Source organism: Conger conger, chromosome 17, assembly GCF_963514075.1.
Source record: "Conger conger chromosome 17, fConCon1.1, whole genome shotgun sequence".
NCBI lineage: Eukaryota > Metazoa > Chordata > Actinopteri > Anguilliformes > Congridae > Conger > Conger conger.
The window spans coordinates 10743653-10766888 of record NC_083776.1 but is presented as its reverse complement, the minus strand read 5'-3'; the positions used below and the strand labels follow the sequence as shown (position 1 = coordinate 10766888).

The 23236-nt window shown below is 41.3% G+C and overlaps 3 protein-coding genes across 6 annotated transcripts; 1 reads left to right on the top strand and 2 right to left on the bottom strand.

The window, feature by feature from the left end:
• The first annotated feature begins 1137 nt into the window (after positions 1-1137).
• Positions 1138-12310, top strand: sctr (secretin receptor). Its single transcript, XM_061225928.1, has 13 exons — positions 1138-1610; positions 1964-2072; positions 4336-4431; positions 5559-5656; positions 6031-6140; positions 6496-6628; positions 7076-7229; positions 7632-7692; positions 7982-8051; positions 8189-8280; positions 8975-9095; positions 9310-9351; positions 11238-12310. The coding sequence occupies exons 1-13, from the start codon at positions 1563-1565 to the stop codon at positions 11400-11402; spliced, it is 1299 nt and encodes a 432-aa protein (XP_061081912.1). The 5' UTR covers positions 1138-1562; the 3' UTR covers positions 11403-12310.
• Positions 12311-12402: 92 nt separating this feature from the next.
• Positions 12403-18226, bottom strand: tmem37 (transmembrane protein 37). Of its 3 annotated transcripts, none has more exons than XM_061225930.1 (3): positions 17322-18226; positions 16455-16497; positions 12403-14036 (listed from the first exon to the last, which is right to left on the bottom strand). In XM_061225930.1, exons 2-3 carry the CDS (start codon positions 16473-16475, stop codon positions 13422-13424), a joined length of 636 nt encoding a protein of 211 aa, XP_061081914.1. In that variant the 5' UTR covers positions 16476-16497; positions 17322-18226; the 3' UTR covers positions 12403-13421. The 3 variants fall into 3 exon arrangements, with proteins under 3 accessions (XP_061081914.1, XP_061081915.1, XP_061081913.1); XM_061225931.1 differs by lacking the exon at positions 17322-18226 and adding an exon at positions 17064-17172; XM_061225929.1 differs by lacking the exon at positions 17322-18226 and having other exon boundaries at positions 16455-17012.
• A 129-nt stretch (positions 18227-18355) lies between these two features.
• dbi (diazepam binding inhibitor (GABA receptor modulator, acyl-CoA binding protein)) lies at positions 18356-23185 on the bottom strand. Of its 2 annotated transcripts, none has more exons than XM_061225933.1 (4): positions 23048-23185; positions 19789-19906; positions 18871-18933; positions 18356-18697 (listed from the first exon to the last, which is right to left on the bottom strand). In XM_061225933.1, the coding sequence occupies exons 2-4, from the start codon at positions 19841-19843 to the stop codon at positions 18624-18626; spliced, it is 192 nt and encodes a 63-aa protein (XP_061081917.1). In that variant the 5' UTR covers positions 19844-19906; positions 23048-23185; the 3' UTR covers positions 18356-18623. The 2 variants fall into 2 exon arrangements, with proteins under 2 accessions (XP_061081917.1, XP_061081916.1); XM_061225932.1 differs by lacking the exon at positions 23048-23185 and adding an exon at positions 22357-22513.
• Between the last annotated feature and the right edge of the window lie 51 nt (positions 23186-23236).

The following is a 23236-nucleotide window of genomic DNA, read 5'->3' as shown; positions in this document are numbered from 1 at the left end:
GGGGAAACTATGTATAAAAATGTCTGTAGCCAAATTCCTGCACAGTTCACTTTTGGATTTAAAAACCCTCAAATTACTAAAGTCAGAAATTCACTGTCCAAATACTTACAGACTGCACTATATATAACCTTTTGTACTATGGCAAGACGCTGTCCTTTTGGGCCAAAGCTGAATTATCCCAATACAAATAGATTTCCTCAGATTACATCTCAAAGGGTTCACTGTAATGAGCAATTCCTTGTAATGGACAATTCGTTTTTTTTTTTTATCAGCTTTTCTAAACTTGTTTTGTAATTAAACATATACTGTTTAAAATAAAATTTTCAATTTCAACATATGGCGGATGGTAGCACTGCCGCCTCACAGCAAGGAGGTCCTGGGTTCGAATCCCCGTCGGTCGGGGGCTCTCTGTGCGGAGTTTGCATGTTCTCCTCGTGTCTGCGTGGGTTTCCTCCGGGTACTCCGGTTTCCTCCCACAGTCCAAAGACATGCATGTTAGGCTGATTGGAGAGTCTAAATTGCCCGTAGGTATGAGTGTGTGAGTGAATGGTGTGTGTGCCCTGCGATGGACTGTGTGTATTACATCAATGTTTCAAATATATTATGCTATAAAAACGTTACTTCATTTGACGAGTCTGAGGTAGCCTACTGCTGCCATGCTTCACTTCAGTCAATTGCAATGGACGTCAGGTCTGAAGGGGTTAAACATAGTATAATTTGACTTAATATTCACGATGCAGTCCATTTAATATCGGAAATATTCACATTGTATTATAATCGTAGGTCATCGTATTGTCCCATAAATGTCGCATAATTCTTTTTACATTTAATTTTAATTTAATGCTTAGAATTAGCGTGTTCCTGAGATTTTTTAAATAGTAGCCCACGTTCTAAGAAGAACTCTTACATTTATTTTCAGCGTAAATCTACAACGAAATTGAAGGTGCTTGTAAAAAGCATACTACGGAATGCACTTTGTATGCCTGGTTTGATCGGTATTCGACGTCGTAATATAACAAGACGGTGGTGTCCAGTCCAGATAGAGAAGTAGGCGTTGTCTTGTTCATCAAAAGGAAACAAAGATACAACATACAACGTAGTAATTCTGTCTGTTGTAAATCGAGCCACAGAGGTCATTGGTTTATTTGGCATGAGCAGATCGCACAATTCAGGCTGTTGGATAATTATTTCATCATTAGTCTATATGTTTAAATAAACTTTTTGGAGCACATCGTCACAGTTATCCAAATTGGAATTTCAGTTATCAGCTGGAACATTCACCAAGCGAAACGATGGACAGGTATCAATACGCTCGACACGGAATAGCCGGTTCTTGAACTTATTCACTCATGACAAGCTTTTTTCATGTTTGTTGAAGAATGTCGTATTACGCACTGAAACGCTTATGTTATCTGAGGGCTTTAGAGACCTGCCATGGGCTAATACTGAACGCGCGCATGGATCAATGCAAGTTGGCAACTTCAGACTAAATGTTTTCCAATAAACATTGTGGATGGATTTAAAAAAATAAGGTAGTCTAATCAATCAGGATAACTGCCAAAATGAGGGAGCTTGTTCTTCTTACTCTTTTTCTTGAAGTTTACGCACAGGTGAGTTAATTTTTTTATTGGCTAGGCTAAGCGTAATCCCCCTTTCCTTTCATTTAAGCGAGTTTTTCGTGTGTCTGTTTGCTTAAGTAATGAACAATAAGAATGTGTCCATATGCGTCTACTGTGCTGATTATGTGTCCTTTGTTCCCTCTTTTTCTGCGTTATGCAATTGCAATTTCTCATTCATAATTGTAAATATATAGTTTCACATAATGCAAACAATGACGCAACACATTCAGTAGCACAGTATTTAAGCAATGGCAGTTATATTTACTGTACTTTATTTAAAATAGTACATTCTTTGCTGTACTATAAAAGTGTTGTGATTTCTTTTTCTTTTTGTTGCATGAAAGGGCATTCCCCCAGAATGTGAACCTCATACCATTCTGGTCAGACAAGAGGAAAGCTGTTACGCCAAGCTGCAGAAATATAACTTGTCTAAACCTGGATATACTCAAGCAGGTGAGCCTTAACTTGTCAGAAACTCTCCACATTATGGGGTTCAAAACGAAAGAAGATGACCTCAGCTTGACCTTTGACCTTAGACAATTTAAGGGAAAGGTAAATCTGGTCACCCTCATGTTGGAAAGTTATTAAGATGCTTAATTAACGTTAACTTTAAATTTAATGCCTCTCATGGTCCATTGCTTCAAACAAAAAAATTGGTCTATTGTTGCATACATAACATTGAAGAAACCAGTGTTTACAGAAGCATAATTCACGAGGGTCTCTCGTGAATTATATAGACATACTTTTTTGAGGCTTTTTCTCCCAGTGAACCTTTTCCCTTTCCATTTGACATTCCGTTCAGCAAGTTTATAGCATCAATGATACAATGACACAAAACCACAGCCCAGTCTGATAAAACTGATTTAAAAAAAACAGAATCAGTTTTTATATTATGGCAGTATTTTTGCAGGCATTTCAGGTTGTACCATAGAAAGAAAAAAAAATTCCAACCTAAAATAATATTATGTGTTCATTTTGAAGGATAAATGGATAATATACACACATACAGCGTATGAAGCCATGACATTATCAAGAAAGCTGCTTTGGGTTTACTTGATGTATTTTATCACTTAAGACCGCAAATGCCTCTATACACACCATTGTACAACCAGTAAACTATTGTAAATCTCAATGGGCATTTAAAAAACTTTCACTTTCATTTCTAACATATACTACAACTGAAGTAATTTAAAAAACTGAAAATGGACACAACATGAATCTGAGGACTGTTATGACAAGTCTGGATGATTTGGCTTCAAGAAAAACATTGTTTCAACCTGTCACTATAAATACGTTGGAGAATAGCTATTACATACAAGAAATGGTAATCTTTTAAGATTGTAGGATAAAATGTTTAAGTATAATTGCCTCATATTATTTTCTCTGTGTTAATATTATTCTCAGCTAGTAGTTAGCTTCATGATGGTCCTGTAATTGTACAGGTTAGATGATAGCATCATCTAGTGGTGGTACATTGAAACATATATCAGTTTTCATTCAGATGCATTGTTAATGCAGAACTGGCTGTTGTGTAATTATATATTTTATATTTTATGTATTTATGTATTATTTGCTCATTCATTATTATTGCATTTTGATGGAAAAGATAAATTATGCATTTAAACACAGAAAGTGGGGTTTAACAGAAGCACATATCTTTGTTGTAGCCACTGTTATAGTTACCAGTACATTGTAACTATGTACTTACCTTTGAAAACAGGGACTGTATCATCCACAAACCATTAATAATATGTGGTTCCTATAACAGTGTGACTCTTGCTTGGTTTTCCTGTTATGGTGTGACATATTTGTCACTGACAGTGTGGACCACTGAATTGGGAAGGATAGAGAGTGATGAGGGGAAGTGGGCAATTAAAGCATCATCAACCTCAAGACCTGTCTGTTTATTTATTAATTTTGTGCATTAGGGAACAGAGCATTTCCATTGTATAATTGTTCATTCTTGAAGGCAACAGACTAATATTTAATATATAATCATTCATATGACGCAGTGTTAACTTGGGCTTCCCACGTTTCAGAGCTTGCCTAATGGTGCAACAGTGATGGCTCACAACGGTCAAGCATGTGTAGACTTCTGTTTACATGTCCATCATTTTATATGACTACTACACCATGTGTGCTGGCTACGAATGCCTGCGTAAATGTGTGTGTGTACGTGTGTGTGTGTGTGTGCACATGTGCCTGTGTGTGTGTGTGCACATGTGCGTGTGTGTGCATGAGTGTGTGTGTGTGCACATGAGCATGTGTGTGTGTGCAAATGTGCCTGTGAGTGTGTGTGTGCATGCGTGTGTATGTGTGTGCACATGAGCATGTGTGTATGTGCACATGTGCCTGTGTGTGTGTGTGTGTGTACACTTGGGCGTGTGTGGGTGTGTATGTGCACATTTGTGTATGTGTGTGTGTGTGTGTGTGTGTGTGCACATGTGCGTGTGTGGGTGTGTGTGTGTGTGTGCACATGTGCGTGTGTGGGTGTGTATGTACACATTTGTGTGTGTGTGTGTGTGTGTGTGTGCACATGTGCGTGTGTGGGTGTGTGTGTGTGTGTGTGTGTGCACATGTGCGTGTGTGGGTGTGTATGTACACATTTGTGTGTGTGTGTGTGTGTGTGTGTGCACATGTGCATGTATGTGTGTGTGTGTGTGCACACGTGTGTGTGTGTGTGTGTTTTCTTATTTTTTCCCTTCATTTTGTGAAGGATGCAGAGGCATGTGGGACGAGCTGAACTGCTGGCCTCACGCCCTGATTGGAGAGATGGTGTCCCAGCCCTGTCCCAAATTCCTCAGAAGCAAAGGTGAGTGGCTGCCATCTGCTTCCTGGGCCAACTGTCAACCCTGTGGGCCAACTGTCAACCCTGTTTGAAAGAAGGCTTTCTCCTCTTCTATGGACATTGAGCAGCACCTGAGATCGGTCTCTAGGGTAGCCTGGAGAATATGAGCTGTCAGTCAAAGAAGCCAAAGCTGTCATGAATTGCACCCAGCTGACCTGCACTAAGTAGCCTTATCACCACACCTCCACCATAATGAGATGTGATTGTGAACTGGTTATTCTTATTATTGACTATGTAATACTTGTAACAGGCTCTCAGAGGTCCATGCTAATGCTGTCATGGTCAGAATGGCCCATAGCCCCTGCCACAGTATCTGTAGAAGTAAATAAAAATCTGAAAAAAAAGAAAAGAAAATGTGTCACACTATCACAAGGAACAATGTCCTTCAGGAGTAACAATGCCAACTAGTGACAGATTTGTAAAATATGCAAATTTGTGTTAATTAGTGCATGCGCAGGGACATCGTAAGTCTGCTTTTCATCTACTGTTGATCATCTGCCCCCCCCCCCTCACCTCCCTCTGCCACTTCAGTTCAAGAACAACCTTTCATAAATTTCCCTCCTGGCATGTCCCTGACTAATTGGAAAATTTGTTTTCCTTTCTGAATTTCACCTTGGTGTCCTAGAGTACATGAGAATAATCATGAGTTTTAACTGTTAGATTGATTCATTGTTGTTGCCATTGTGGGGAAAAAAGAGAACAGCAACAACAACAACAACCAACTTGTCCTTCTGTTGTAGAACTGAAGTGGTGTTTTCATCCAAATCAATCCTGTTGACATCAAAAAGTGTTTGATGCAGTGAATTACCAGACAAATAGGGGCTAATCACATTAATCTCGCAATACATTGAGATATGTTCCATGTGGAATGGATGACAATTCATAATGCAGAGATTGATGTGCTTAATACTTAACATTTTACATTGTGCTGACCTTCACATGTTCCTTTTTCATGTTTCCCATGAAATTAGAGGGGTGGATTTATTTTACAAGAGGGAAGTTGAATTAACATGGGCCTCAGGACATGGTGAGTACGGTACAGCTTTCATATATGTTTTTATTTCTTCTCGACGTCTCACTGTTTTTTCCAGGGAAGGTGTTCCGGAATTGCACGGCTAAGGGCTGGACAGATGCCTTCCCACCCCATGTCATTGCCTGTGGGTACGCCTTCAACGACTCCCTCGTAGACGTAGGTGACACTGCTTCTGCTTTCATTCCAATCATTTTACCAGGGAATCGGACATTTGTGTGTATCTGCGGTTCCTGAGATTACATTACTCAATTTAATCATGAATTTATCTGTTGTCGTGAGTGTAAAAATGTTTAGAGACAAGCTGAAAATCTAAATGAATTTTTTCTCAATCGAGTCAATTCTTAAGAATATGAAGATCGTAAAGTATATATTTTACTTCATCATGTACCAGTGGCCTGTGTATCCGTCATATCGTGGAAGCTATTGCTGCTCTAACTTCTGTTTCAGCTTGTCCTTAAACACATGCACCCACCTATGCATGCGCACGAGCAGTACTGAAAGTTGTCATTGTTCCCTCTGCCTCTCTCCAGATGCCTCAATCCCACAAGTACTTCCTGTATGTGAAGACCATGTACACGGTGGGCTACGCTGTCTCCCTCGTGTGCCTGGCTGCTGCTATCTTCATACTCTGTCTGTTCAGGTGTGTAATCTCCCACAGGAAAGAGCCATAGCACCACCTCTCATGATGAATCCACTGCAGCCAGTATCTGTAATGATCTTTTCAGATTCTGTAACCTGAGGGAACTTACATAACTTATGTAAAATTTTAATGTATTATTCATTTAAGGGGGAGGGGACCTGTGTCTAAGGATCGGTGGTTCATTTGGCTAGATTTTATTCCACATTTACATTGTATATGTGCACAGCAATTATATAATTGAATAATCAAACACATTAAGGCAGAGATCATTGACTGGAACAGAAGCCATAGGAGCAGGGTACACCCTGGACTTGTGATGCCCAGTGTAACTCTGTCTATTTTCTCCCTCATCCAGAAAACTGCACTGCATGAGGAACTACATCCACATCCAGTTATTTCTGTCCTTCATCCTGCGGGCAGCCTTCATCTTCATCAGGGACTCTGTGCTCTTTTCCAACGAGGACTTATACCACTGCGACTCATTCCCGGTGCCTATTGCTCAGCTGCTAATCAATTATTCCATTCTTCATCTGATCAATCAATCAACGGTTTCCATCCACTATTATACTATTAGTATTATACATTTCCAACTGAAGAGGAAATGTATAATACCTGCACAATACCTAATACAAACCTAATACATCCAGTCAGCTCATATATGCCTACCACAGAGAGGCTAGCACTGCATAAAGCCTGTATTTGAAAGCCTCTAGGGTTGGGATACTCAAGTGTGGCCCTCGGGGGCCAGCAGTTCTGCTGGTTTTCATTCCTCCTCTAAACCTGATGCACCAAGTGAGTGTAATCTTCTGGCCAGTCACTGAAATTATTGGACTATCAGGCAGAAGACATTACCAGGAGTACCACTGCCAGGAGTACCTAGGGTCTTTTCCTCCGCATTAATCTGTGCTCTATCCCTTCTGACTCTCCCCCTGCAGGTAGGCTGCAAGCTGGTGGTGATGTCCTCACATTACTGCATCATGGCGAACTACAGCTGGCTGCTAGTCGAGGGCCATTACCTGCACACACTGGTCCGCATCTCCTTCTTCTCTGAGAAGAAGTTCTTCTGGTGGTACATCGTGTTGGGCTGGGGTAGGCTTGGTCGTTTGTCCAGACAGAGGCCTTTTCTGATCACTGCAGCCCTCTTTATCCACTCCTCTATTCTCTCCCCCCTGTTCCAATCCCCTTTCCTCTCATCTGTGTTTTCCCACCCTTTCTATCCTTTCCTTATTTCTTCTTTTTGGCCATCACCTTTTCCCATCTCTTCAAATGATTTTGATGTTCAGCAGAAGGCTTTCTTTGATACATCTGATATATCCCAGGGCATTTGCTGGCAAATTTGCTCTCAACCAGGAATGTTCTAAAGTACTTAATGCAAGCAGATGTATTGATTATATTTTAACATTGCTTGTTTTATATCCAGTCTACTATCTCAACTATCTGTATTTCAAAGGATGCATGACAAATTTGAATGATACTTCATTTCCTGTTTAGGTTTGCCTATGATTGTTATCGTGGGTTGGGGCATGGCCAAATATTTTCATGAAGATGAAGGGTAGGGTATTTACAGGCTATATTTTCAATCATATTTGTTAATGTTTTCTTGTTTATAAATGGTTATGACTGAATAGTGTCACGGAAGTTGAGTTGAAACCAGACGTTTGAATCCGAGATAAACTGTAAATGTATCCTAGATTACCAACTTTAATTGCTTCAGTAAACACATCCAGATTGATCAATTGTATATGAAAATATTATATGAGTGAGCTGTTGAAGTAAGGATATCAGCCAAGTCTGACATGTAGCAATAATAAATAATGAATGTTTCTCCTTTGCGGCTCAAGGTGTTGGGAGATGACAAATCACTATTGGATCTGGTGGATTCTCAGAGTTCCTGTCCTGCTCTTCATCATTGTAAGTGCAGAAATCCCCATGGCTGCTGCAAGGAGTTAATGAGGTTTAAATAATGCAGCAAAACATGATGGTTTTCCTGAGTAAAGTGTTTTTACAATATGTTTCACACCGTATAATGAACTTCTTTTTCTCTGCAGATTAACTTGATGTTTTTTCTGAGTATTTTAAGAATCCTGGTGGGAAAATTAAGGACATCAGATGAGCATGCCAGTGATTTTAACCAATACAAGTGAGTTCCCTTTCTTTCTATTCACAATTTGCATGTGGCAATGTCTATTTAAAAGCAAACAAGAGGCCTGTTTCTGGCCTCGTGCCAACCTCACATTTGCATTTGTAGCTATTTCACTGCTGTGAAAATCACAGGGGATCACAGGCCTTTTAACCCCAAAGCATACTGGAGACCAAGATGCCCATTGTTTTTAAATGTACCACAGATATTTAGCCCTGAGTTGAATGGTGATGACCAAAGACCAGTGGCTGTATTCAGTCCTTGGCGATGCCTGTGCCATATTGCTCTTTGGAAACAGATAGATATCTGCCATTGGAAACAGATCTAAGATCAAATCTCCCAGCTTCAGTCTTATACCGAAAAGTGTGCACTAAATAATATAAATATAAAAAATATAATGCGTTTCTTAGTCAGAGGTCAGGACACAAGAGTTCCTATACAGGACTCAGCTGGGTTACTCATCCTGCTAACACATTGGGCGCAGGTGTGTATGTGTGCTGTCACAAGCTAGTATTGAATCCTGTACACTTACAGTGTTGACTGCGGCCAGCAGCCCCACAGCATCACGGTTGAGAGGGTGTCAGTCACTGATCAGCTGTTGGACCAATCTTCCAGAGTAGAAAAGCAGTGGCTGCCACACAATGGTGGACTTTAGTCCTTAATGGCTACCGTATGTGCTCTTTTTCATCTTAAGGAGGCTTGCAAAGTCCACCTTCCTCCTAGTCGCTCTCTTCGGCTTGCAGTATGTCCTCTTCGCTTTCGTCCCATTCAGCCAAATATGGAACTCTGTGGAGGTGGCTCTCTCCTCCGTTCAGGTAAGAGGCTTTATCTGCGCTGCCTATTTTAACCTTTCCTTCTTAGACTGTACTGCAGCTGCAAAGCTTTTGAGTGTCATCATATTCAAACAATATCAGAGAAACTGATACATTGTGTATACATTAGCTGAGCAAAAAATTACTTTTAGACTTCAAAGTTAGTGAAGAGAAAAAATGAAAAATGAAAAATGAAAAAAAAACTTCTCCATTGCAGGGCTTTGTTGTTGCAGTTCTGTACTGTTTTCTCAACGGGGAGGTAGGTTTTGAGTTTATTCATTGCCCGCATGCAAATCATTCAGAATAAAGCATCAGTCAGGCAAATTTCACCAAATATGTTCAGCGATTTACACTTTCAAGGTTGAGGGATTTGCAAGGACCTATTTTTGCATCTGAACCCAGGTACGCCATTGCTGCAGTTGTGCTGTTTAACCGTGAATTACTTCACTAAATACAAAGCAGAATAATGGATGTTGTTCCGAGCATAACGTCATCTGCTGAGCAAATTAATGATGACGTTTGGAGATTGTTAAAGTCAGCAGGAAAACCGACTGGGCTGTGATCCTGTGGAGCCAGAATAGGTCATCTGCCTTCCAGGGCAACGGTACTTTTAGGTACAGGTCATTTCATAAGAAACGCATGCTAAATAAACCTGCCCGGTTAGCAAACCCGACTGAAAAACAGACAGGATACAACTAATTGCCAAATGCCTGTGTGCACTTGAATGGCTGTTGCAGATTTGGCAAGGTTTAAGTTTTGATTAAATTCCATCACCCCTAGCAACAGACAGCCCGGCTGCTCCAGGAACAAGGGGCCCACTAGTGTCCTGGTTGGGTGCCAGACAGGAAGATCCGGGAGCGATTTCAGGGTCTGCATTCCAAAGCGAGCTCTCGCTGCTCGCCCGGCTCTGATCAGCCATCAAAATGCCGCACAGTGTACAGTACTGTGCAAACGTCTGTGCACCCTTTTTATACACTCATTGGGCACTTTATAGGTAGTCCTGTACACCAGCTTATTAATGCAAATATTTCATCGGCCAATCATGTGGCAGCTACTAAATGCATAAAAGCATGCAAACATGTCAAGAGGTTCAGCTGTTTTTCAGACCAAATGTCAGAATGGGGAAGAAATGTCATCTAAGTGATTTTGACCATGGAATGATTGTTGGTGCCAGACAGGGTGATTTGAGTATCTCAGAAACTGCTGATCTCCTAGGATTTTCATGCACAATAGTCTCTAGAGCAGAACAAAAACAAAAAACATCCTGTGAGCCGCAGGTTTGCAGGCAGGAGCACATTGTTAATGAGAGAGGTCAGAGGAGAAGGGTTAGACTGGTCGAAATGGTTAGACAGGAAGGTGACAGTAACACAAATAACTATGCAGTACCACAGTGGTATGCAGAAGAGCATCTCTGAACACACAACGCATCAAGTGGATAGGCTACAGCAGCAGAAGACTTAACAAGTCTAAAAAATAGGTCTAATAAATACCAAATAAAGTGTTCACTGAATGTATATTGCAAATTCTCCAGCATGCTTAGAACAAGCTACCAGCCGACTTTCTTGCATGGCAGTGTACCTAAGACAATTGCAGTTTTTAAATGCGGCCACCCCAAATGTTGATTTAATTCTTAACCATTTACTGCTCTTTATACTAATTTAAGTGATATTTCGAAAGTATATTAGCAGTATGGAAATTGTTAACAGGAGCCGAATGCATTTGCACAGGACTGTACTTCCGAGCTGACCAATGATAACAGATCAGTTTCTGTTGAAGACAGACAGGAATGAGAAATAAACAAACTTTTAAATAATACATACTTCAGCAATTCTTCTCATCATGATAATGTCCTAGATTTAATCACAATTTGTTGTTTGAATACAGGCCAACGGCATGACTGGTGGTTACTCTGTCCGTAACAAGCGTCAGAACAGCAACAGAGCATGCAAGTAGAATAAGGTTAAATCAAGTAAGAGAAGGGAATTGACTATATAATAGTATTATGTGGTGACTAAACCTCTCTAAAACAGCCCAGTCAGTCAGTAACACAACTTATTGACTGGCTTCCCCAAAGCAATGATCTGTGCTTCATATATGAATCATAGAGGCTGAATGATTGGCGACTGGACTGACCTTTGACCCCAGGTGCAGTACGAGTTCCAGAGAAAATGGCAGCAGTGGAGGCTGAAGCAGCACCTGCACGGGGAGCCCAGACCACACCACGGCTCCATCAGCCACAGCGGCCTGGCCCTCACCCATGTGTCCCTGCTCCACCGGGGCTCCACCACCCAGCAAGCCAGCCAGGTGTAACCATGACAACGCCCAAGGCCGTGGTCCCACCCACCTGCTCCCTGTCCGGACTGCTTTTACTCTGACAGAGCTCAGAATCTGCTACACCCAGAGACTCAAGGATCTCTATCTGAGAAACCTTTATCTCCCGTATAGCTCAAAACTAATGCTGGCTCCCAGCACTGTGTCTGTGTGGGAACGGCATATGTGCCAGAGGCTCCAGGAGCCAGCATATATACCACAAACATCTTCTGTTCAATCTTTCACTTTAGAGGGCCCATAGCGCTAGATGCTGCTTGACACTCTTGGATCTTGTTCCTGGGATCAAACCACAATCTCTGAGCCTATGCGCACAGGTAGATTTAGAGGGAGTTGTATAAAACCCATGAAGATTTTGAGATCTATGCTGTTTTTAAGGGGATGAGGTTGCCCCCAGATAGTGCAGCATCACAGGAAGGAAACTGGACAGAGGCACATTGTCAATCCATCTTTAGGACCAGGTTCTTAGAACTTAGAACTGGAGCCAGCACCACCGAATTTAAATGCATTTTGTCCCAAATGTTCTCCTGACCTTTCAGTAAGTGAATCTTGTAAACTGGCCCAGCTGACTGTGGATATGTGTTACTGGCTTACAATCCTTCACATTGCCAACTGTTCCACTTAATCTATTATCAGAAAATGCCACAATTCTTTAATTGGCATCACTTGGAAAGGCAGGGAGAAGCCTGTCAGTTGATGGAAGTGACAATCTGTGTGAATATCTGGGTTAATACACAAACTTCACTCTGCTGCACTGTTATAATTTGCTCGATTTTTATTTTGCCATATCTCTGTCGTTCTCTCAACTAAATGTAAATGTAATGTCATTTTCACTGACCCATTACTGAATAATCCAGAGAAATGCTGAATAACCTGGTGACTTCAGTACTTTGTGCCTCAAAACTCAATGTAATTTTATATGTCAGGTAGTTGTCTACATCATATAGTAATTAATTAGGATAAAAAACCGAAAACAAACAGAACGCAGAAATAGCAGTATTTTATCATCTAATTTCCTCTTTACCCAGCACATTTAATACATTTATTTTACACAGTACCTGACAGTTTTACTGATGAGCATCAACATGTTATCACCTTACTCTTTAGACACGAGACGAAGGTAGAGACAGTGAGAGTAGCTGTAATGTCTGTAAATCAATCACAGACACTGTTGATTCATTAATGCGCATACAGAGGGAGTGAGCGGTGAATCAGCCCAGCTGAGGGGACGACCTTTGTCACACAATAACGGATTTGCATTATGCAGTTCGACGATACTGCGATAAAAGATTCTGGTCAGGTGCACAGGAAATAAATGCAGGCTAAAATAACATGCACAGAATCAATGTATTTCATCTGCCCTCAAATAAACTATACTGCCTGACGAACACAGAGTAGTCTGATTGGATCACCATTAATGTTATCCAATCAGAAGCAAAAATTGACCAGATGTATTTGAACAGTCATCATGTTGCTTTCAGATATGCTAAGCCACTGGTTACTCCAAACTGGGTTACAAAAAGGAAAGGGTAACAGTGAAGTGAACAGATTTTGCCTGAAATGCAGACAGAAGTGAGTTTATTCTGATCCACATGCAAATGACAAATCATAAAGTTGTATATTAAAAGGATAATCTAGCATTAAGTAATTATGAAAATGTTCAAGAAAAGCCGACACCAAAAAATAAAATTAATTTAAGATGAATTATTATGAAATTGCTACAAAAATTAAAGGTGGCATCAGATTTGAAATGTTAGTAATAATGGCGTTACAAAGTTTGTAGATTTAGTTGCTCATGAATGAGAAAAAGGTCATCTGATGTGTAAAACTTTGACAAAGGTGCAATTATTTTCTAACACAAAAAAGATGTGCCCCTATTCCCCACATACTTTTTTTTCACTTAACTGTATATGAAGCATATTGCACAAACCATTTACACACTCTTTAGAAGTAAAATTAATATGCAGGTTTTGGCCTGGAAGTAATGAGGTGGTCTCGTGCCTAGCATTTCCCTGGCCCACCAGCGGGGGGCAGCACAATGTGGTGGATGTGGCGGGCGGCCGTTCCGTTGAGGAAGAAGAGGAAGACGGCAGTGAACTGGCACCAGAAGGTGAGGGTGAAGCCCAGGGGAGAGGCGAGGGAGTGCAGCAGGATCACGAAGACCAGCATCCCGCTGACGGACAGGGCGAAAGCCACCAGCACCAGCGCCGAGCCCAGGGTCCAGCGCCGTCCCGAGTCCTGGTCCCAGCCCACCTGCGACATCACCAGCAGCTCCAGGCCAAAGATGGCGCCCACCACAGCCAGGGAGGTCAAAGACCGGCACAACCCCATCCCCACCTCCAGCCCTCCCATCCCAGCCGCGCTCAGCCGGGTGGTGCAGTTGGGCGGGGCCCCCGCCTCCGGGACCACGGCCCCCGGGCCGGTCCCCCCACGAGCCTCCACGGTGCAGAGGTGCCACAGCCCGTACATCTGCCCATCCGCCAGCAGCCAGTGGCCATCGCAGATAGCGATAGAGGACAGGATCACCGCCAGGCAGGTGCAGAGAATGATCATACTGCGGGTCAGGCTCTCCAGGAAGGGCGTCCTGGTGGGCCGCACGCGCCCTGATCCCAGGGGCTGAGTGCGACAGAGGGGCAGCACGGTTACAAAGCAACATCATATAAAGACAAATGTGCAAAATGCACAAACGCACATACATATATCATGATGATTTGGGGGGGAAGTACTTTCCAAATAAAATTAGCTCAAAATCCAAATTATTTAGAAAAGGAGCAATACAAAAATCTTTTTTTATACATTTTACTGTTTGCCAAGTGTTGTAGAAAGCCACTATGAAAATTAAGAAGTTACCTCCCCCCTCACCACCACATACAGTGGTGTGCAGAGATTTGGATTTGGGCACCACTGGTCAAAAAGCCTTTTACACTTAATATCTAAGACGCAAACCTGACCTCTAAATTGTACACTATTAAACATGACACATTTCTTAAAATTTTGACAGTTTTCAACAGTTTCAAAATAAATAAGAAAAGGCCCTCTACAAAAGTTTGGGAACCCTGTCAGTACTTAACAACCATAACGGCTTATAAACACTTCCTGTAGCCAACAAAGAGTCTTTCAATTCTCGCTTTTGGATTTTTTTCTTGGCAGAACACCTCTAGCTCAGAAATATTCTTCAGCATGTATGCCATTTTTGAGATCTGTCCCCAAATTTTCAATAATATTGAAGTCTGGGGACTGTGGTGCCAATTCCAAAACCTTCATCCGTCTTTCCTGGAGGTGTTTCATGGTTAATTTTGACATATGCTTTGGATTATTGTCTTCTTGGAATACCCAACCTCTCTTTCAACTTCAGTGTCTGGACTGACCTTTGAATATTAGCCTCTAGAATTTCGAAATATTGGGTAGAATCCATTCTTCCTTACACCTGCACAATATTTCCTGTGCCCCCAGCTCACACACAACCACAACCCATAATGGATCCACCTCCATGCTTAACAGTTGTTCTTCAGTTGCAAGGTGTTCTTCTCTTCAAAGGCTTCACCATTTTTCTCCAAACATACCTTCTTTGCTGGTGGCCAAAAAGTTCAATTTTGGTTTTGTCAGTCCAAAGCACATTGTTCTAAAAGGCTTCAGGCTTCTCAATGTTTTCCTTTGCCAACTCTGCAATGTAGGTCTTTATTCTTTAAATGATGTTGTATTGTTGTCCTGTGATACCTATCTGCACTCTTTTTTGCAGCTCTTTAGCGTGTGGGTTCTTCTGCGCATTTCTCACCAGGTCTCGGGCCATCTGAAATCTTTCTTGGTCTTTCAGACTGTTCGATTTATCTTCCATTTTCTAATCATGTTTCTGACAGTGGAAATAGTTTGTTAGGAACATTGAGAGAGGTTTTGTAGCCTTCTCCTTCTTGGTGGACATGAACCATCTTCATTCTGAAATCCTTGGACAACTGTTTAGAGGAACCCATGGTTGTTAACACCAGACATAATAGCCACTGCAGTTGGATACTTTATAAGTCATCAGAATGAAAAGTTCAGCCCTGGAGTTATACTCACATGACTCATTGAACCCGTAATAAGTAAATCACCTGGGTCTGGGCCTTAGTAATCATCCTTTTAAAAGGTAACAAATAATAATCCAAAAGGGTTCCCAAACTTTTGCACAGGAACGTTTTCTTTCATAAAACAGTAAAAATGACAATAAAAATCTATCTTGCTTAAAAAAAGTTATCATGTTTAACTCAAGTTTTGCACCCCACTGTAACTCCTCACCTGAAAAAATCAGCCTACACAACATATTTCATGAATACATTATTAATGTAATAATAATAATAATAATAATAATAATAATAATCATCATCATCATCATCATCATCATCATCATCATCATCATCAACTTATTCAGAGTGACAAACTAAAATAAAATGTAATGAACAATTATTATAATTAATTGTACAGACACAGCTGACTACAGCTGACGCAGCTGCTGCTCACGGTTCTTATAAAGTAGACCTATTTATAATTTATATTTGAGGATTCTGACGATTATTTATTTATTTATTTATTCATTTATGTGGGGTGAAATTTATTAAATGAGTGTGCTATTGTGCCATACAAGTTTCACTTTTTATATCCTCCAAAATAACAATTATTTGTACCACTGCAAACCAACATTTCCGACGATTACAAAACAAAAATTACCATACATATTGCAAAAATGTTTTACCTGGTTTTCTTGTAGTTACATTTACTGATGAACACACGGGACAATTAGACTAGTGTTTTTCGGTTCGTATATAGCTAATATATATTAAACATAACACATTCAAGAGCGACTAAAAACAAGACTTGCTAATAAAAAGCTTTTTACGGCTGTTATTGTGTATGTTGATATCTTACAGCCAACTGAACATTCCAAAGAGGCTGATTATCGCGTTTTCCTGTCACACTTAGCGGCCGGAACTCTCGCATGATTGATGAAAAGGCAAATAAATAAAAACAAATCGAAGAACATTACATTTTCATTAGGCCTACCTTCATCTTTATTGCAGTCATGGTTTCTTTGCTGATATCCCCTCTTGTGCAGGAAAAAAAACCGAGAAGAACAAGCCAAATGGTTAGCTAGTCAAAGTCAAAAGTCAAAAGTACAGTTAGAGCCGAGTTTAAGTATATCATTAACAAACATTATCAAGACAAAAGGAGTTTTCGGTCCCATCTGAGAACGGGTTCTTTTGCGGAGAATCAATATTCTAAACTATGCGGACAGTAGCTTATTAGCACACTCATCACGAGCGATTTTAGGAACAAGGTAAAAAGCAGCGGAACTGAATGCCTCTCCTGTGGAGTATCTTCGGTAACTCCTCCACCTTCAATCTGTGTGATTTGCTGTGCACGGCCTTTGAAAGTGATCGGATTTATTATCTGCTTTCATGCGTGAACAAAGTTCTTCTGTGCAATGAGCGAAACGACTTTATCACTTTTCTTTGTCGCCTGGCTCTTGCTCTTGTTGCCAACTAGGAAAAGTTAAGCTCCGCAGAGATGAGGGTAGACTACGTGCTTCGGCCCCTGAACCGTCTTTTTGACACCGTGACGTCATTTGCAATATCTATGCAATAAATAGCATTATAATTTATATAGCCTAACCGTTGTGTAAGCCAACTTGGAAAGTAGATGGGCCGACCTGGACACTCCTCTGCGCTGGTGCAATCAACAATAGCCCGTACCCTGGTAAGCGAACTTACTTACGCTTAAGAGCTAGTCCGTTAACGTGGCCTTTTTTAAATGTTTAAAGTATGCATGGGGGAATGGCACATACTGTAGGCTATTAAGTTGGCACAGACGCTGTTGGCCAGGTTGATTTTGGACGCAAACAATCCTTTTATTTTAATCATCTTCACTTACCTCCAGTTCACTGAAAGTGCTTTGAGAAGTTTTTATTGAAGAAAAATAGCAGTGGGCATCACCATGGCAACGCGGACAGTTACTGTATCCTTGTTAATGGCGGACTGCACGAGATATCCCAAATGCACTCCCAAGAGCAAGGATCGTTGCAGCTTGAATAACAAGCAGCATATGAGACTACACCGCTGTAGTATTGGGTAATTCAATACCGTGATGCAATTATACTGAATGCAGCTTGTCTGCAAGGTTTTTTTGTCCAGTTTGGGGGGAAAAGTTCAGCAAGTGTAGAGTTCTGGGTCAATAGTGTGGTTTGGATTCAAGCATTCAGTCTTCATCCAAATTAACCAGATGCGTGCGTTCGTTTAAAAAAACAAACTTTTTAAAGAAAACGCTTCTGCATTTGCATTTGTCGCTCTCGTGACTATCAAGGACTTGACATTGATACTTTTTCTACTGATAAATGAAATTCGTAATCCCACGCATACATTTTTGCTATTCAACATCCATTGAAGTGAATGAGACTGAAATACAGGAGTCTGTGAAATTAAACAGCTTCAGTCCCTTCATTGTAGAAGCAACCTGCACTAAAATTTCAAAACCGTTTGAAAGACCGAAAAGGATGGGGTCTGAAACTCCATGCAGAAGGAAGGTCCGCCAGGGTGTGCAGTTGCCCTCCAAAAATACCTGCAACTTCAGACCCCATCCCCTTTCAATTTGAAACAATGGAAGTAGGTCAGCAAGCACTTTAGGAGCAACGATGCTAACCCAATTTCAACACCCAGGGGGGTATTAACCTCTCTTTCACTAGTACCAAGCAATACATGAGCAAACATTCAAAAAATGATAATTGAAATACATTTAAAAAATCATACTTTCCCCAAGTAACAGCAGCAAAAAGGAATGAGAACAGCTAGGATTAAAAATAAATAAAAATATTCAAATGTACAAAATAAAGCACCATAGGGAACACAGGCTAAATTCAGAGAGGATTGGGGGTAGGGCACAAATTAGAAAGGAATACGATGCAACAAATGTTAAACCTTGGTTCCTTTATATCACATCAGTTTACAGCAAGGCAAAAACAGGACAAATTGTTATGTGACTGCTGGTGGACGGCATCCTGGTCTGAGGTGTTTCGGTCCCACTGCGTTTTTAATCACACTTGGCATTAAACATACAGTATTTTGGGGGCTTTTGGGACAGGGGTTTAAGGCATATCATCAGATGACCGGCCTGCAGGGACAGCCAGAAAGGTTCTAGTAGCTTCCCATGGGGTGCGTTTCCTCCCTGGTCCTCCGACATTTAGATCCCGTACTTCACCTTCAGCTCCTCCACCTTTTCGACGTAGGCTTTCATAGCCTCCTCTTTGCTCATTCCTGTGGAGGATATCACAGTTAACTTGAGCAGCCAGCGGTCTCATCTTTCAGACAATGAAAACGCCACCGGTTGTCCTTCAGTGACACAACGCCTGGCCTTTGTCGCACAAAGGGCCAGAACAATGGGACCTCCAGGGGAAAGGGGATGATTAGGGGATTGTGAGTATTCTGACCTTTCCGTTTCTCCCAGGCGTCCCACTTGGCCTTGCCTGCGAAGTCCAACATACCAGGACGAGCTGCGGAGACAAACAGTACGGAGCGTTAAATATTCATATCATAAAAGCCAACGTATTCATATCATTTTTCACCCAATGAGTGAGGGCACAGCGCGGTTTGACGACGCCAATAAATGAGCAGAGGTACAATGAGCGGTCATCGTCTTGTTTTGCCAAGACTTGTTTTACAAACGAAAAGGTTGCTGAACACAATGGCTCAAAACCAGGGAGACCATTTTGTGTTTTATGAAACTCCATCATCCCATCCCCATGTCTCAGCACCCTGCAACCACCACCTGAGTAACATCCTCCTTCAAATGCATGTTGGGAATTGATGTGCTTTTCGCCAGATCAACTAGTACATAATTTTAACACAGCTGTTTTGTAATGAGATTGGCCTGGAGGATTAACAGCCATGTCTGCCAGGCTCAACTGCTGTGACCCATTAAGGAAATTCTAGATGAATAATTATTGTAATTATTATTGTTTTCATAGATACAAAATTTAAAATAAAACTAAAAGGCCTACGGCATTTCTACAGGTGTTTTTGTTCATCCTTTAACATCAGTTTCCACATGTGAACACATACAGTTAAGCCTTGAGTAGCCAACGTTGGTCTTAGAGCCACAGGGCATACTTGTTCAGTACTAAAAATTAGGTCACAAATTTAGACCATATTTATGAAAAAAAAAATCATAATAATAATAGTCACAATAGATTTATGATCAACTAAGCTGCTGAAAACATTGTCACAATGAATAATTCAAACCAGTAGATGCAGTAGCAGTAGCTCTCCATGAGCAGGGCTGGCCACCCCTTTTAAAACATTGACCTCTCCTCGACAGAATAAAGTGTGAAATCACATGATCAGCAAACCTGTGTTGATGTCGCCCACCGTAGCTTGTTTATATAAGCTATAAACATCCAGCATTTCTGCATCGCTTGGCTTGGTCTTCAGGACTTTCACCTCCTCTGCAGCTCTGTCAAATTCAGCCTGGAAGACAAAATGTATCAGTTAGAAATGAGACCATCTGACAATCACATCCTTGCTTTTCATGCAGTACAATAGATGCAGACCAATATGTAAGGAGCCCAAGTAAATTAAACCCTTTGTTCTGCATCATCCACAGCAAGTTATTACTCTTACATGCACAGTAAAGTAGTCTTCGAGAGAGCATATGCTGACCAGTCAATTACAGTGAATCAGTCAGCTTGGGACAGGCTGCTTCAACTGCACTCCAATGAAGCATCCTTAGAAAGCTGACCCAAGCTAGTTCTGGTTCAACTTTCTTACCTTCGGTGAATCGATGCCTTACTTACACCCATTATAATATGGGATGTCTCTACTATTCACTGATGTCATCCAATGTCAACCAATCAACAAGCACTGATGCCAAACAAAGGAGGGGGAAGGAGAGGGAAAAAAAAAAAAACACTTATTGAGCGGCAGAAGCACAGCCCGCTGGGATATGGCACCAGTCCCAGATGGCACAACAGGCTTTATAAGAAATGGGCAGCTGAACAGTGTGCTGGGCGTGTCAGCCCACCAGCGGGGCAATTGGGGACTGCGCTCAATACGATTATCCAGCTAGAGGCAGGACTTGGACAACTGGTTCTGGGACACTTGCATAAACACAGGATAACGTGCATATGCTTTTCTCGACCACTAAGTGGCGCCAAAAGTGACAGGCTTACAGGAAATGCACAAAACCAAACTTTGGACTTGGGTCCGAATAAGAGACATTGATTCGGCAGCAATTGCATTCAATGCTTGTATTGAAAGTTCCAAACAAATGCACTACAGTTTGCAGTGGCAATGCAACTGCAGCTTTCACTGTCATTGCTAATCTGCTTATCAAATTGCTTCATCCAGGGTGACTCACAATGAGCAGTACACTTTCACCCATTGTAAAACAATGAGCAGTACACTTTCACCCATTGTAAATCAGTAATCAATCTGTGCATTAAGCACACAGCTCAAGGCTACAACAGCAGTTCTACAACCAAGTTTCAAACATGCAACCTGTCAGTCACAAGCACAATGGAAACAGTGCTGTGTGTTTTTTTTTTTTTTGGGGTGTCCTCAAATAAACTGACCAGTCTGGGATCAACCCACAGCTGCAGGCCAACAGGATCAAGGCCACACTAAACGCCGATCCCAAACTCTAAACCACACTACTCTTACTACTGTAGGGGACTGTGCAGGAAGTCAACTCAGACAGTTCTCATTTTCGCTCACCCAGGAAACCAAAGAGCAACAGATTATTGCGCGATAATTATTGCAAAACAAAAATCTAGTGCAATCTAGTGGCACAATGTCCACGTATGTTTTAAAGCCGTGTTACCAGTTACCTTTAACTCCAAAAGGCAATTCCAAATCAATGCATGGGCTATTTTATGTGAACTAGGGAAGGGATTTGCCAACTACACCTCCATGACTGCATAGCAAAGTAAAAACCAAAATTAGCATAAGTCCCTACAAATAAATCATGAGTGGGCACAACATCAGCTATCAAGAGCAGTTTCTTTTTAAATATAGTTATGAGTATTTTATTTTTTTGTAACCATTATAGAGACAAGACGTGGTACACAGTGCATTTATGTGTACACCAAATCCTAGGTAATAAAATGAGCGGTTAATCTGCTAAATAATAGAAAACCATCCGAATGAACGCATTGACTATGTGAATGCAAGACTATGCGAGCACAGATCAGATGACCATTGTTGGGCGGTGGGGCCATTCTGCTCCATTATTCAAACAAACATCTGATGTATATGGCAACACCTTTGCTACAAGACAAACATCAGTAAAACTGGTTTTACGCTTTAGACCCTGACACAGAATCTAAGATCACCATCACAGCGGCTCTTCCGTCTCGCTGTGATCTCAGGTTCAGGTCAGGCAGCACATGAGTGCGCCTAGCCTCATATCTGATTAAGAATGTATTGATTTTATATTATGGTTTCATAAATTCGGTCCCAACTGCCACCATCTCCCCCAGCAGACTAGCTCACACGCTTCAAAATCAAATATAGCTACGTTGAAACGGCCAGACATTAGAGCACGTGGAACACAGTGACCAGTACAGACATATCCCTCATGGCAAGAGGGAAGAGGACCGCTTTGACATTTTCCGGACCTGTACCTAGAATGGCTTGCAAGTGTGCTCGCCCAAACCGGAGACATGCATTACAATTTACGTCAAGCAAATGAATAGAGCAGAGCCTTTGTGTCATAATAAGGGCCAGAAAGACGAAATAACGGTTACAAGCTGCACCTCTTTGTTTCCTGGCTTCATTAGCTGCTGTATCGCACCCTTGAAAACGAAGCTCGTCAACTGACAAGTTAAGCGTTAGTAAAACTGCTTAACGGCAAGGCAAACGGAGAACCTCAAATACGCCATACTGTCCAAAATGCTAACGCCGCCTGCAACTTTCTTTACCTGAGACATGATTCCTTCAGATCCCGATTGAAATTTTTGGACCTCTTGATTCTGTCAACCTAGGATTTCCGTTTACTCCCGTGTCGTTTCCTCGCGCATAGCACCAGCATTCACGCTTTACGCTATTTTATCACGCCCTTCCTATTCTATTGGTCGACAGGAAAGTGTGGCTGGGGTGAGTGAAAATAACCAATCAACGCACAGAGCACTAACAAAAGGACGACGTCCGCAGAACAGTTCTGTCAGGAGGTCAAATAATTAGGGAATGAGGTCAGCCGGTATTGACCACACTTGAGTTGAAATTAGCATCTAATTGTGGAACCCTGTACCCAAAGCTTGCTGCAAGTAAAAAACAAATAAAAACTAAAATAGCGACAAAAAAGGCATTATTTTGCCATGTCTTCATTGTTTGATGGAACTTAACATTTCAGTAATGATGGTTAATGAATGGTAGGGTAAAGGCAACAAAATATATCTGGTAAAAATAAATAAATCTTTCTTTTTACCAACATGTAATGTTCTTCTTTTAAGTAAGCACCTTGGCTTATTTGATTGAGCACAGACTCCCTTCCATGAAAAGTGCTGTATGAAATCTGATGGTAATGCCCCATAAAAATTTTAAAAAAACTTAAGACGCCGAATTTCTGTACCTAGTTAGTAATAAAACCTCAGTGAAATAAAAATACTCAGCTCATCCTGCAGATGGAGTTGTTACACCACTGGACTGTTCCAGACAATTGATCATCGAAATGTTCGACAGTGCTTGCCAAATAAACTTTTTTGACAGCGTGGTTTGTTTGCTGCAACGTGGTTACTACCCTGTGCCCGTCTCCCATGCAATTAACGTCGCCGGCTCGCCCACTGAACTGTTATTATACGG